The following is a 13,299-nucleotide window of genomic DNA, read 5'->3' on the forward strand; positions in this document are numbered from 1 at the left end:
AATGAAATGTATTTATAAAGCCCTTCTTACATCAGACGATGTCACGAAGTGCTGTACAGAAACCCAGTCTAAAACCCCAAACAGCAAGCAATGCAAGTGTAGAAGCACGGTGGCTAGGAAAAACTCCCTAGAAAGGCAAGAACCTAAGAAGAAACCTAGAGAGGAACCAGGCTCTGAGGGGTGGCCAGTCCTCTTCTGGCTGTGCCTGGTGGAGATTATAACAGTACATTGTACTCTGGGTACTCAGCACCATTACTGCCATGATATCCGAACAACAGACATCTACAAGACTGTTTCGCTAGCACGGACTGAAATATGTTCCGGGATTCAACCGATTACGTTGAGGAGTTTACCACATCAGTCACCGACTTCGGTAATAAGTGCATCGATGACGTCATCCTCACAATGACCATACATACATACATACATACATACATACATACATACATACATACATACATACATACATACATGCATGCATGCATGCATGCATGCATGCATGCATACATACATACATACCCCCCCAATAAGAAGCCATGGGTTACAGGCAACATCTGCACTAATGGCTAGAGCTGCCGGTTTCAAGGAACGGGACACTAATCCGGACGCTTATAAGAAATCCCACTACAACCTCCGACGAGCCATCAAACAGGCAAAGCGTCAATACAGGACTAAGATCAAATCCTACTATGCCGGCTCTGATGTGACAGGGCTTGCAAACTATCACGGACTACAAAGGGAAACCCAGCTGTGAGCTGCCCAGTGACGCAAGCCTACCAGACGCGCTAATTGTCTTCTGTGCTCGCTTCGAGGCAAGCAACACTGAACCATGCATGAGAGCACCAGTTGCTCCGGACGACTGTGTGATCTCGCTCTCTGTAGCCGATGTAAGATTTAGACAGTAACACCTATGTGAGAATGTTGTTCATTGACTGCAGCTCAACATTCAACACCATAGTGCCCTCCAAGCTCATCACTAAGCTCAGGACCCTGGGACTGAACACCTCCCTCTGCAACTGGACCCTGGACTTTCTGACGGGCTGCCCCCCAGGTGATGAGGGTAAGCAACATTGACCCTCAACACGGGGGCCTCTCAGGGGTGCATGCTTAGTCCCCTCCTGTACTCCCTGTTCACCCACAACTGTGTGGCAGCGCACGACTCCAACACCGTCATTAAGTTTGCTGACAACACGACGGTGGTTGTCCTGATCAACAATGATGATGAGACAGCCTATAGGGAGGAGGTCAGTGACCTGGCAGTGTGGTGCATGGACAACAACCTTTCCCTCAACGTCAACAAGACAAAGAAGCTGATCGTGGACTACAGAAAACCCACGGCCGAGCATGCCCCCATCCACGACTGGGCTGTAATGGAGCGGGTTGAGAGCTTCAAGTTCCTCGGTGTCCACATCACTAAGGAATTGACATGGTCCACACACACCAACACAGTCATGAAGAAGGCATGAAAAGATTTGGCATGGGCCCTCAGATCCTCAAAATGTTCTACAGCTGCAGCATCTTGACTGTCTGCATCACTGACTGGTATGGCAACTGCTTGGCCTCTGACCGCAAGACATTACAGAAGGTTGTGAGTATGGCCCAGTACATCACTGGGGCCAAGCTCCCTGCCATCCAGGACCTCTATAACAGTCGGTGTCAGAGGAAGGCCCTAAAAATTATCAAAGACTCTGCTCTGCTCCCGCACGGCAAGCGATACCGATGCACCAAGTCTGGAACCAACAGGACCCCGAACAGCTTCTACCCCCAAGCCATAAGACTACTAAATAGTTAACCTGGGTAGCTATTAGTTAACTATTTAACTATCTGCATTAACCCTTTTTGCACTAACTTTTTAGACTCATCACATACGCTGCTGCTACTGTTTATTATATATCCTGTTGCCTAGTTACTTTACACCTATCTATATCTACATATTTACCACATGTGACAAATACGATTTGACCTACAGATCTTCATTTAACCATGAATGGACATTATATTACCAGCTAGGGAGGCTAGTTGTAGCAGCCTGTTATATACCTGATCTACATGCTGACCTGCATCGATGCTAAAATAGTCTGTTGTTTTGTTGTGTGTCCCAGGTATCCATTCTACATGCTGGCCTGCATCGACACAGACTGGAAGCTGCTGACCTGGCTCAGATACTCCATCTGGATGCCCCTCTACCCTCTGGGGGTGCTAGCAGAGGGTCAGTGGACCTGTCTCACACACACACACACACACACACACACTCCTCAGAGAGCTCTATGCCTGCTATATTCACTTATTATGTAAATTGTATGTAAATAATAGAGTTATGATGTTTGTAGTCAAACAAGATATTACTTAGTTATTACCCAGATATCCAAGTGTTGCTATGTATTCCTGTCTGTCCTTTCTGTTCCCTCTTAGCTATAGCTGTGATCCAGTCCCTGCCTATCTTTGATGAGACCCGTCTGTACAGCATCCCTCTACCTACGGTCCTGGGCTCGTCCTTCAGCTTTTCCTTCACTCTGAAGATCTACCTGGTCCTCATGTTCCTCGGTCAGTTAGTACCACTCTCTGACCCTCCACCCTGACCCTCCACCCTAACCCTCCACCCTAACCCTCCACCCTAGCCGTACACTTTTCTGGCATGCCAAGTGGATGGGGTTAGCGCTTAAAAAATATTTTAAATTATAAAAAGTAGTGTTTTTTTCTTCCCAGGCCTGTTCATCAACTTCCGCCACCTGTTTCGCCAGAGGAGGAGACGAATGCGCTCCAGGAAGAGGAAAATGAACTAACGGATAGAAAGACAAACCTCACGATCTCTCCAGTCTCACTGCTGCTTGCCTTTTCACACCGCTCCTCTCCTCACACCTCTCCTCTCCTCACACCGCTCCTCTCCTCACACCTCTCCTCTCCTCACACCTCTCCTCTCCTCACACCTCTCCTCTCCTCACACCTCTCCTCTCCTCACACCTCTCCTCTCCTCACACCTCTCCTCTCCTCACACCTCACCTCACACCTCTCCTCTCCTCACACCTCACCTCACACCTCTCCTCTCCTCACACCTCTCCTCACACCTCTCCTCACACCTCTCCTCTCCTCTCCTCACACCTCTCCTCTCCTCACACCTCTCCTCTCCTCACACCTCTCCTCTCCTCACTGCACATCTCTGTCCTCTCTCCTCTCCTCACACCTCTCCTCACACCTCTCCTCTCCTCACACCTCTCCTCTCTTCACACCTCTCCTCTCTTCACACCTCTCCTCTCCTCACACCTCTCCTCACACCTCTCCTCTCCTCTCCTCACACCTCTCCTCTCCTCACACCTCTCCTCTCCTCACTGCACATCTCTGTCCTCTCTCCTCTCCTCACACCTCTCCTCTCCTCACACCTCTCCTCTCCTCACACCTCTCCTCTCCTCACACCTCTCCTCTCCTCACACCTCTCCTCTCCTCACACCTCTCCTCTCCTCACACCTCTCCTCTCCTCACACCTCTCCTCTCCTCACACCTCTCCTCTCCTTTCACACCTCCCCTCTCCTCTCTTCTCTCCTCCACTGATAAACAACCAACCACATCCTCATCTTCTCCTTTTCCTGTGGAGGTACCTCCTCTAACACAAACCCTTCTCTTCCTCACCCAGTCTGTTCATCAGAGGTACCTCCTCTAACACAAACCCTTCCCTTCCTCACCCAGTCTGTCCATCAGAGGTACCTCCTCTAACACAAACCCTTCTCTTCCTCACCCAGTCTGTTCATCAGAGGTACCTCCTCTAACACAAACCCTTCCCTTCCTCACCCAGTCTGTTCATCAGAGGTACCTCCTCTAACACAAACCCTTCCCTTCCTCACCCAGTCTGTCCATCAGAGGTACCTCCTCTAACACAAACCCTTCTCTTCCTCACCCAGTCTGTTCATCAGAGGTACCTCCTCTAACACAAACCCTTCTCTTCCTCACCCAGTCTGTTCATCAGAGGTACCTCCTCTAACACAAACCCTTCCCTTCCTCACCCAGTCTGTTCATCAGAGGTACCTCCTCTAACACAAACCCTTCCCTTCCTCACCCAGTCTGTTCATCAGAGGTACCTCCTCTAACACAAACCCTTCCCTTCCTCACCCAGTCTGTTCATCAGAGGTACCTCCTCTAACACAAACCCTTCTCTTCCTCACCCAGTCTGTTCATCAGAGGTACCTCCTCTAACACAAACCCTTCCCTTCCTCACCCAGTCTGTTCATCAGAGGTACCTCCTCTAACACAAACCCTTCTCTTCCTCACCCAGTCTGTTCATCAGAGGTACCTCCTCTAACACAAACCCTTCTCTTCCTCACCCAGTCTGTCCATCAGAGGTACCTCCTCTAACACAAACCCTTCCCTTCCTCACCCAGTCTGTCCATCAGAGGTACCTCCTCTAACACAAACCCTTCTCTTCCTCACCCAGTCTGTTCATCAGAGGTACCTCCTCTAACACAAACCCTTCCCTTCCTCACCCAGTCTGTCCATCAGAGGTACCTCCTCTAACACAAACCCTTCCCTTCCTCACCCAGTCTGTTCATCAGAGGTACCTCCTCTAACACAAACCCTTCTCTTCCTCACCCAGTCTGTCCATCAGAGGTACCTCCTCTAACACAAAGAAGTGCATTCAATTCATTCCCCCTTTGTATGATTTATATCCATGTCATACTGTACTATTAGTATTGACAGGTACACACTGTACTATTAGTATTGACAGATACATGTCACACTGTACTGTTAGTATTGACAGATACACACTGTACTGTTAGTATTGACAGATACACACACTGTACTGTTAGTATTGACAGATACACACACACACACACACACACACACACTGTACTGTTAGTATTGACAGATACACACACACACACACTGTACTGTTAGTATTGACAGATACACACTATAAACGGTTCTAGCGTCTCTTGGCCAGACTAAACAACTTATGTATTTTCTGAGCTCCATTTTGCAGCTACTGTAATCCTCATAATGGACCTGCCTTCACCTTTAATTCAGGAAGTCAAATAAACATTGCCCATTGTATTCTATGAGGAGTTTTCAAATCCCTCTTTTTTAATTTGGATCCACTTTAATGACTTGACTGAATAGAACTGAAATGGCTCTAACTCTGTTCCAGTCATTGATATAACAGTCATGTTGTACTTCACTACTATCCCATCTGACCATGAGTCAGCATCAGGCCTAATGCTATACATTTGTTTTGTTACAAGTTGTTGTTTTAAAGGCCCAGTGCACTCAGAAATATGTATTTCTATATATGTCCACACTATGAGTTTGGAATAACACTGTGAAATTGTGAACATTATGATAATGTCCTTTTTTAGTGTAAGAGTTGTTTGAATAGACTGTTTGACATTCCAGCCTGTTTTGGCAGGATGGAGTTTTGGCCTTCCACGGTGACATCACTATGGGGTGAATTAGTTAATAAACCAATAAGAAAGAAGAGTTCTAAACCCCTCAGCCAATAACAGCACATTTTGAGTTTTCCCCTCCCCACTCAGACCACTCCCAGACAGACCCGTTGTTAACAATCTACTTTTGTTTATTTTTGACCATTTTAATTCAAATCACAATGAAGTACTTTATTGTTACCCAGAAATGATTTGATATTGACATGAAACGGCTGCATTGGACCTTTTTTAAATATTGCTTTATTCCTAAATGAAATTTTGTATGCCAACAGTGTTTCTCATGCAGTATATAATCAAGCTGCATTCTGGGATGTAAGCTACTGTATTCTCCAGTGATGTTTATAGTCCCCATGATATCTACTATCTCCATCATGCCATCCTTGCTGTGTTGTTCAAAGGCTCACTGATCTGTGTCTGATGACATGGTTAGAGATGTGACTCTCCACACTTCTCCTACAGTGTGCTCTTGCACACTCCCTGTCATGGAAACGGACATAGAGAACCAGTCAGAGCCCAGAACCTCAGGGAAATGGACATCGTTAGAGAATTAAGGGAAGAGGATCACTGTCTGGAATCATGTGTTTTAATGAAAGGTTTTGAATGGTTGAAGGATAAATTATAATGTGTGATATTATAATAACCAATAAAGTTGTGTGAAATAAAGTGAATATCTGTAGTTATTTATGAAAAGAGCACAGCTGGTGGTTTGAATAAAAACCCACAATTATATAGGTGTCCTTTATCTCCTCATAATAACCCCTTTATATAGGTGTCCTTTATCTCATCATAATAACCCCTTTATATAGGTGTCCTTTATCTCCTCATAATAACCCCTTTATATAGGTGTCCTTTATCTCCTCATAATAACCTCTTTATATAGGTGTCCTTTATCTCCTCTTAATAACCCCTTTATATAGGTCTCCTTTATCTCCTCATAATAACCTCTTTATATAGGTGTCCTTTATCTCCTCATAATAACCCCTTTATATAGGTGTCCTTTATCTCCTCATAATAACCTCTTTATATAGGTGTCCTTTATCTCCTCATAATAACCCCTTTATATAGGTGTCCTTTATCTCATAATAACCTCTTTATATAGGTGTCCTTTATCTCCTCATAATAACCCCTTTATATAGGTGTCCTTTATCTCCTCATAATAACCCCTTTATATAGGTGTCCTTTATCTCATAATAGCCCCTTTATATAGGTGTCCTTTATCTCCTCATAATAACCCCTTTATATAGGTGTCCTTTATCTCCTCATAATAACCCCTTTATATAGGTGTCCTTTATCTCCTCATAATAACCCCTTTATATAGGTGTCCTTTATCTCCTCATAATAACCCCTTTATATAGGTGTCCTTTATCTCCTCATAATAACCTCTTTATATAGGTGTCCTTTATCTCCTCATAATAACCTCTTTATATAGGTGTCCTTTATCTCATAATAGCCCCTTTATATAGGTGTCCTTTATCTCCTCATAATAACCCCTTTATATAGGTCTCCTTTATCTCCTCATAATAACCTCTTTATATAGGTGTCCTTTATCTCCTCATAATAACCCCTTTATATAGGTGTCCTTTATCTCCTCATAATAACCTCTTTATATAGGTGTCCTTTATCTCCTCATAATAACCTCTTTATATAGGTGTCCTTTATCTCCTCATAATAACCTCTTTATATAGGTGTCCTTTATCTCCTCATAATAACCTCTTTATATAGGTGTCCTTTATCTCCTCATAATAACCTCTTTATATAGGTGTCCTTTATCTCATAATAACCCCTTTATATAGGTGTCCTTTATCTCCTCATAATAACCCCTTTATATAGGTGTCCTTTATCTCCTCATAATAACCCCTTAATATAAGTGTCCTTTATCTCCTCATAATAACCTCTTTATATAGGTGTCCTTTATCTCATAATAGCCCCTTTATATAGGTGTCCTTTATCTCCTCATAATAACCCCTTTATATAGGTGTCCTTTATCTCCTCATAATAACCCCTTTATATAGGTGTCCTTTATCTCCTCATAATAACCCCTTAATATAGGTGTCCTTTATCTCCTCATAATAACCCCTTTATATAGGTGTCCTTTATCTCCTCATAATAACCCCTTTATATAGGTCTCCTTTATCTCCTCATAATAACCTCTTTATATAGGTGTCCTTTATCTCATAATAACCTCTTTATATAGGTGTCCTTTATCTCCTCATAATAACCCCTTTATATAGGTGTCCTTTATCTCCTCATAATAACCCCTTTATATAGGTGTCCTTTATCTCATAATAGCCCCTTTATATAGGTGTCCTTTATCTCCTCATAATAACCCCTTTATATAGGTGTCCTTTATCTCCTCATAATAACCTCTTTATATAGGTGTCCTTTATCTCATAATAGCCCCTTTATATAGGTGTCCTTTATCTCCTCATAATAACCCCTTTATATAGGTGTCCTTTATCTCCTCATAATAACCCCTTTATATAGGTGTCCTTTATCTCCTCATAATAACCCCTTTATATAGGTGTCCTTTATCTCCTCATAATAACCTCTTTATATAGGTGTCCTTTATCTCCTCATAATAACCTCTTTATATAGGTGTCCTTTATCTCCTCATAATAACCTCTTTATATAGGTGTCCTTTATCTCATAATAGCCCCTTTATATAGGTCTCCTTTATCTCCTCATAATAACCTCTTTATATAGGTGTCCTTTATCTCCTCATAATAACCCCTTAATATAGGTGTCCTTTATCTCCTCATAATAACCCCTTTATATAGGTGTCCTTTATCTCCTCATAATAACCTCTTTAGTATGCCTAGCTGTAGTGGGATGTCTCAACACTGAAGGAAGGCATCAGCCTAAATATCAGAATGATTTCATTGAGTGGAGTCCAATGAGTTCATCAAATGGTTAATGATTCACCTTCCTCTCATCACCAAACCCTGCCTGTATGTCTGCCTGCACACCTGTCTGCCTGCACACCTGTCTGCCTGTCTGTATATCTGCCTGCTTGTCTGCCTTTCTGCCTGTCTTTCTGCCTGCCTGTCTATCTGCCTTTCTGCCTGTCTTTCTGCCTGCCTGCCTGTCTATCTGCCTTTCTGCCTGTCTTTCTGCTTGTCTGCCTTTCTGCCTGTCTGCCTTTCTGCCTGTTTGTCTGCCTGCCTGTATATCTGCCTGCCTGTCTGCCTGTATATCTGCCTGTCTGTCTGCCTTTCTTCCAGTCTTTCTGCAGGTCTGACTGCCTGTCAGCCTTTCTGTCTACCTGTCTACCTTTCTGTTTGCCTGCCTGTATATCTGTCTGCCTGTATATCTGCCTGTCTGTCTGCCTTTCTTCCAGTCTTTCTGCATTTCTGACTGCCTGTCGGCCTTTCTGTCTGCCTGTCTACCTTTCTGTTTGCCTGCCTGTATGTCTGTGTGGATAAAGGAACACTCTTCAGAATTGTAATTATGCCTTGACAACCCTCCTTCCACTTCAGCGCGCAGACATGGTTGGTTTTTGCTCAGCGTTGGTGGTTGGAGACGCTGTACGCACTTGGTGGATTATGAACAAATGAATAGGAATGCATTGAATTTGAAGCAGTTTAAACGTGTTCGTGAGAATGTGAGAGATTGTGTGAACACCTAACCTAATCCTCTTAAAAGACTGCAGGTATTATGCTGAGCCGTGGAGATGAGGTGTGAGCTGTCATCCTGCGGTGCGCCCTTGTAGCTGCTCACCAAAAACTAGAGTCAGCATCTCTCAACCAATCCCTTTACCTTAGCGCACACAGCTGGAGAGACCTCGCGTCTACAACACCTCAATCACAACAACTCAGCGATTAAAGGTACGTTTTTATTAAGAATTGATGAAGGTTTAGGTATGGTTTACAGATGTTTTATAGAGAGAGGATTTAAGCTACAATAATCGTCATTGACCTTGTGGAAGCCTAGGATACTTGTCAATGACTCCATATCGGGCACTGTTTCTTGCCTGGAATTTCCCCACGAAATTCGGTTAAATTGATCATTATTTTCGTTTCTTAATTTTCACCCGACCCACCTGGATACACACGTGAAAATGAAATGGTTGATTGAACATTTGGAATGAATCATATCGCTTATGCTGTCTCGACTCGAGGAGCGCATATCAGCACGTCCATGACGCGCGCACGTCAATGAAAAGTAGGGGCCTAAATAATGATATTTTCTTCTAGCCTATTCTCTGTTTTTGTATATTTTATTGTCATTTGTACGTAAACTACATTTGCTGCATTTCATTACACGTGTCATTTAATCTGTGCAGCCCTACGGAGAGCAGAGTACCTGCAATTATGTAGCCATAGTAACAGGTGGCTGTGTCCCATCCTCCGCGCTCCCGCGACTCCGTTCACGTGAACGCGCCCTTATAATACTCCAGTAGTGTTTTTATTATTATGTTATTACATCATTATGTCAAATGTATGAGGTGAGTTTTGCATTGTAGTCTAAACTGAGTGAATGATTTATTTATTTACCCTTTTTGTCTCTATATATAGGTTGGAGCTGGGACGTCATGCCAGGGCTATGACATTAAAACAGACTATGCTGAAGATGTGTGCTGACCGCTCGCTGAACTGCATTATTTGGCCAACTAATGCTACTGGACCTGTTCCCATAAGCCTGACCAGGCATCTGACACGGGCCTAATAATCTGCAGTGGGAATCAAGACCACTCTGGCAGCGGTGAACAATGCATTTGCCACAAAGACGGAGACTCAATCGGAGTCGCATCCTCTTCTTCCTCTCTGGTGTGTTACTGTGCTGCGTCTACACCGTGACGTTCAAGGCCCGGCTGCAGGAGCCATGGGTGGCCCGCCAGGCCGCAGCAGAGGAGGATCCTGGGACAGCACTCCCAGAGGAAGGGGGCGGTAGTGATAATAGTAGTGTTGTGGAGGTAGACACACGAGAGGTGGTGACCTCTAACCCCTCTAGCCTAACAGAGAGCTATAACGATGACGTCATCACCAGGGCTTCTACTGTGCTGCAGGGGGATGACGTCATCACCAGGGCTCCTGCTGTGCTGCAGGGGGATGACGTCATGGTGATAACTGTCAACAGGACGGACATTAAGCACTGTATCTACGTAGAGGACCCTGAACCTGAGCCTCCTCCCACCTCCCCTCCTCCTAACACCACCACCTCCCCAGGTATCCCTGGAGACGTCCCCCACAGGAAGGGAGAGTACCCAGAGGACCTGTTCACGGTGGACCAGAGGAGACAGGGCTGGGTGACCCTCCACATCCTGGGCATGGTCTACATGTTCGTCTCCCTCGCCATCGTCTGTGACGAGTTCTTCGTCCCGGCGCTCGGCGTCATCACCGTGAAGCTCGACATCTCCGACGACGTCGCCGGGGCAACCTTCATGGCTGCAGGAGGCTCCGCCCCCGAACTGTTCACCTCTCTGATTGGCGTGTTCATCTCCCATAGCAACGTGGGCATCGGGACAATCGTGGGGTCAGCGGTGTTTAACATCCTGTTTGTCATCGGGATGTGCGCCATCTTCTCCAGGGAGATGCTCCACCTCACCTGGTGGCCCCTGTTCAGAGACGTCTCCTTCTACATCATAGGTAATAATAATAATATCAGCATTTTACAGATAATAGGTAGAGAATAATACGTTTTTCCACAAATCCTGGTTTGTAGACTTCCGGAATTAGGAGGGAATAAGCAGGACATATGGAATACTCCATCCCGGATTTCTGGAAAACCTGGGAATTTTGGGGAAAGTACATACTTTAAAGGGTGCTTACCTTGGAGCCAACAGTCGATCCCATTGAAATTGGTGAATTGCATCCTATAGTATTCCCCTTATAGTGAACTATATAGGTACATACACTCTCAGAACAAAAGGTGCTATCTAGAACCAAACAGGGTTCTGCGGCCGTCCCCATAGGAGAAAACTTGTGGGTTCCACGTGGAACCCCTTTCCACAGAGGGTTCTACATGGAACTAAAAAGGGTTCTCCTATTGTGACAGCCGAAGAACCCTTTTGCGCTCTGGCCAAAAGTAGTGCACTATATATAGGGAATAAGGCTCTGGTCTATAGTAGTACCACTATATAGGGAATAGGGCTCTGGTCTATAGTAGTACCACTATATAGGGAATAGGGCTCTGGTCTATAGTAGTACCACTATATAGGGAATAGGGCTCTGGTCTATAGTACTACCATTATAGAGGGAATAGGGCTCTGGTCTATAGTACTACCATTATAGAGGGAATAGGGCTCTGGTCTATAGTACTACCATTATAGAGGGAATAGGATGCCATTTGGGACTCATCCTCTCCTCTCTCCTAGACCTGATCATGCTGATCGTGTTCATCCTGGACAACACTATCATGTTCTCACGTTTCTTGCCCTCCTCCTCTTCCTGCCCCTCCTCTCCCTCCTCCTCCTCTCCCTCCTCCTCCTCCTCTTCTCCCTCCTCCTCCTCTTCTCCTTCCTCCTCCTCCTCCTCCTTCTCCATCATAGATCTGGTCATGCTGATAGTGTTCTTCTTGGACAACACCATCATGTGGTGGGAGAGCGTAATGCTGGTGTCAGGTTACGTAGCCTACGTCTGCTTCATGAAGTTCAACGTGCAGATCGAACACTTCGTCAAGACGCAGATCAACAAACACAAGAGCATTGTCAAGATCATCATGCCGGAGGAGGAAGAGGAGAAGGAACCCAAGAAGGTTGGTAGAGTTGTTGGGACTTTGTTAGGCAGTTTTGGTGAAGCAAAAAGACAGACAGACAGACAGACAGACAGACAGACAGGCAGGCAGGCAGGCAGGCAGGCAGAGTGGCAGACAGACAGACAGACAGGTAGGTAGGCAGAGTGGCAGACAGACAGACAGACAGACAGACAGAGTGGCAGACAGACAGACAGAGTGGCAGACAGACAGACAGACAGACAGACAGACAGACAGACAGACAGACAGGCAGAGTGGCAGACAGGCAGAGTGACAGACAGGTAGGTAGGCAGAGTGGCAGACAGACAGACAGACAGACAGACAGACAGACAGACAGACAGACAGAGTTGCAGACAGACAGACAGGTAGGCAGAGTGGCAGACAGACAGACAGGTAGGTAGAGTGGCAGACAGACAGACAGGTAGGTAGAGTGGCAGACAGACAGACAGGTAGGTAGAGTGGCAGACAGACAGACAGACAGACAGACAGACAGACAGACAGACAGACAGACAGGTAGGTAGGCAGAGTGGCAGACAGGTAGACAGAGTGGCAGACAGACAGACAGGTAGGTAGGCAGAGAGGCGGACAGACAGACAGTTAGGCAGAGTGGCAGACAGACAGACAAAGAAACAAAGAAAACTCTACCAAAAAACAATTATCACGAAATACAAATACTAGAAAAGCCCATTACAATATCACCCAGGACCCAGACCCTCTCTGGTCCAGTCCATGAGAGACAATATCACCCAGGACCCAGACCCTCTCTGGTCCAGTCCATGAGAGACAATATCACCCAGGACCCAGACCCTCTCTGGTCCAGTCCATGAGAGACAATATCACCCAGGACCCAGACCCTCTCTGGTCCAGTCCATGAGAGACAATATCACCCAGGACCCAGACCCTCTCTGGTCCAGTCCATGAGAGACAATATCACCCAGGACCCAGACCCTCTCTGGTCCAGTCCATGAGAGACAATATCACCCAGGACAAAGACCCTCTCTGGTCCAGTCCATGAGAGACAATATCACCCAGGACCCAGACCCTCTCTGGTCCAGTCCATGAGATACAATATCACCCAGGACCCAGACCCTCTCTGGTCCAGTCCATGAGAGACAATATCACCCAGGACCCAGACCCTCTCTGGTCCAGTCCATGAGAGACAATATCACCTAGGACCCAG

General features: G+C 45.6%; 2 protein-coding genes and 1 long non-coding RNA gene across 9 annotated transcripts in view; all 3 read left to right on the forward strand.

The window, feature by feature from the left end:
• Positions 1-2,940, forward strand: part of LOC115166738 (very-long-chain (3R)-3-hydroxyacyl-CoA dehydratase) — a 10,218-nt gene extending 7,278 nt beyond the window's left edge. For 2 of the 3 annotated variants that reach the window (XM_029720483.1, XM_029720484.1), the window contains exons 9-11: positions 2,103-2,209; positions 2,413-2,544; positions 2,707-2,940. In XM_029720483.1, coding sequence (XP_029576343.1) covers positions 2,103-2,209; positions 2,413-2,544; positions 2,707-2,783 — 316 coding nt within the window. In that variant the 3' untranslated portion in view covers positions 2,784-2,940. The remainder of the gene's footprint in view (positions 1-2,102; positions 2,210-2,412; positions 2,545-2,706) is intronic. The other variant, XR_003870352.1, reaches the window with a different exon arrangement.
• A 511-nt stretch (positions 2,941-3,451) lies between these two features.
• On the forward strand, positions 3,452-6,097 carry LOC115166739 (uncharacterized). The gene is made up of 2 exons (XR_003870353.1): positions 3,452-3,589; positions 3,696-6,097. It is a non-coding gene; the product is annotated as an uncharacterized LOC115166739 (long non-coding RNA).
• A 2,797-nt stretch (positions 6,098-8,894) lies between these two features.
• The window catches only part of LOC115166740 (sodium/potassium/calcium exchanger 1), a 34,909-nt gene continuing 30,504 nt past the window's right edge, over positions 8,895-13,299 (forward strand). For all 5 annotated transcript variants that reach the window (XM_029720485.1, XM_029720486.1, XM_029720488.1 and 2 more), the window contains exons 1-3: positions 8,895-9,253; positions 9,944-11,014; positions 11,917-12,122. In XM_029720485.1, the coding sequence (XP_029576345.1) occupies positions 10,138-11,014; positions 11,917-12,122 (1,083 nt within the window). In that variant the 5' untranslated portion in view covers positions 8,895-9,253; positions 9,944-10,137. The remainder of the gene's footprint in view (positions 9,254-9,943; positions 11,015-11,916; positions 12,123-13,299) is intronic.

The sequence above is a fragment of the Salmo trutta genome, chromosome 29 (genome assembly GCF_901001165.1).
Source record: "Salmo trutta chromosome 29, fSalTru1.1, whole genome shotgun sequence".
Classification (NCBI taxonomy): domain Eukaryota; kingdom Metazoa; phylum Chordata; class Actinopteri; order Salmoniformes; family Salmonidae; genus Salmo; species Salmo trutta.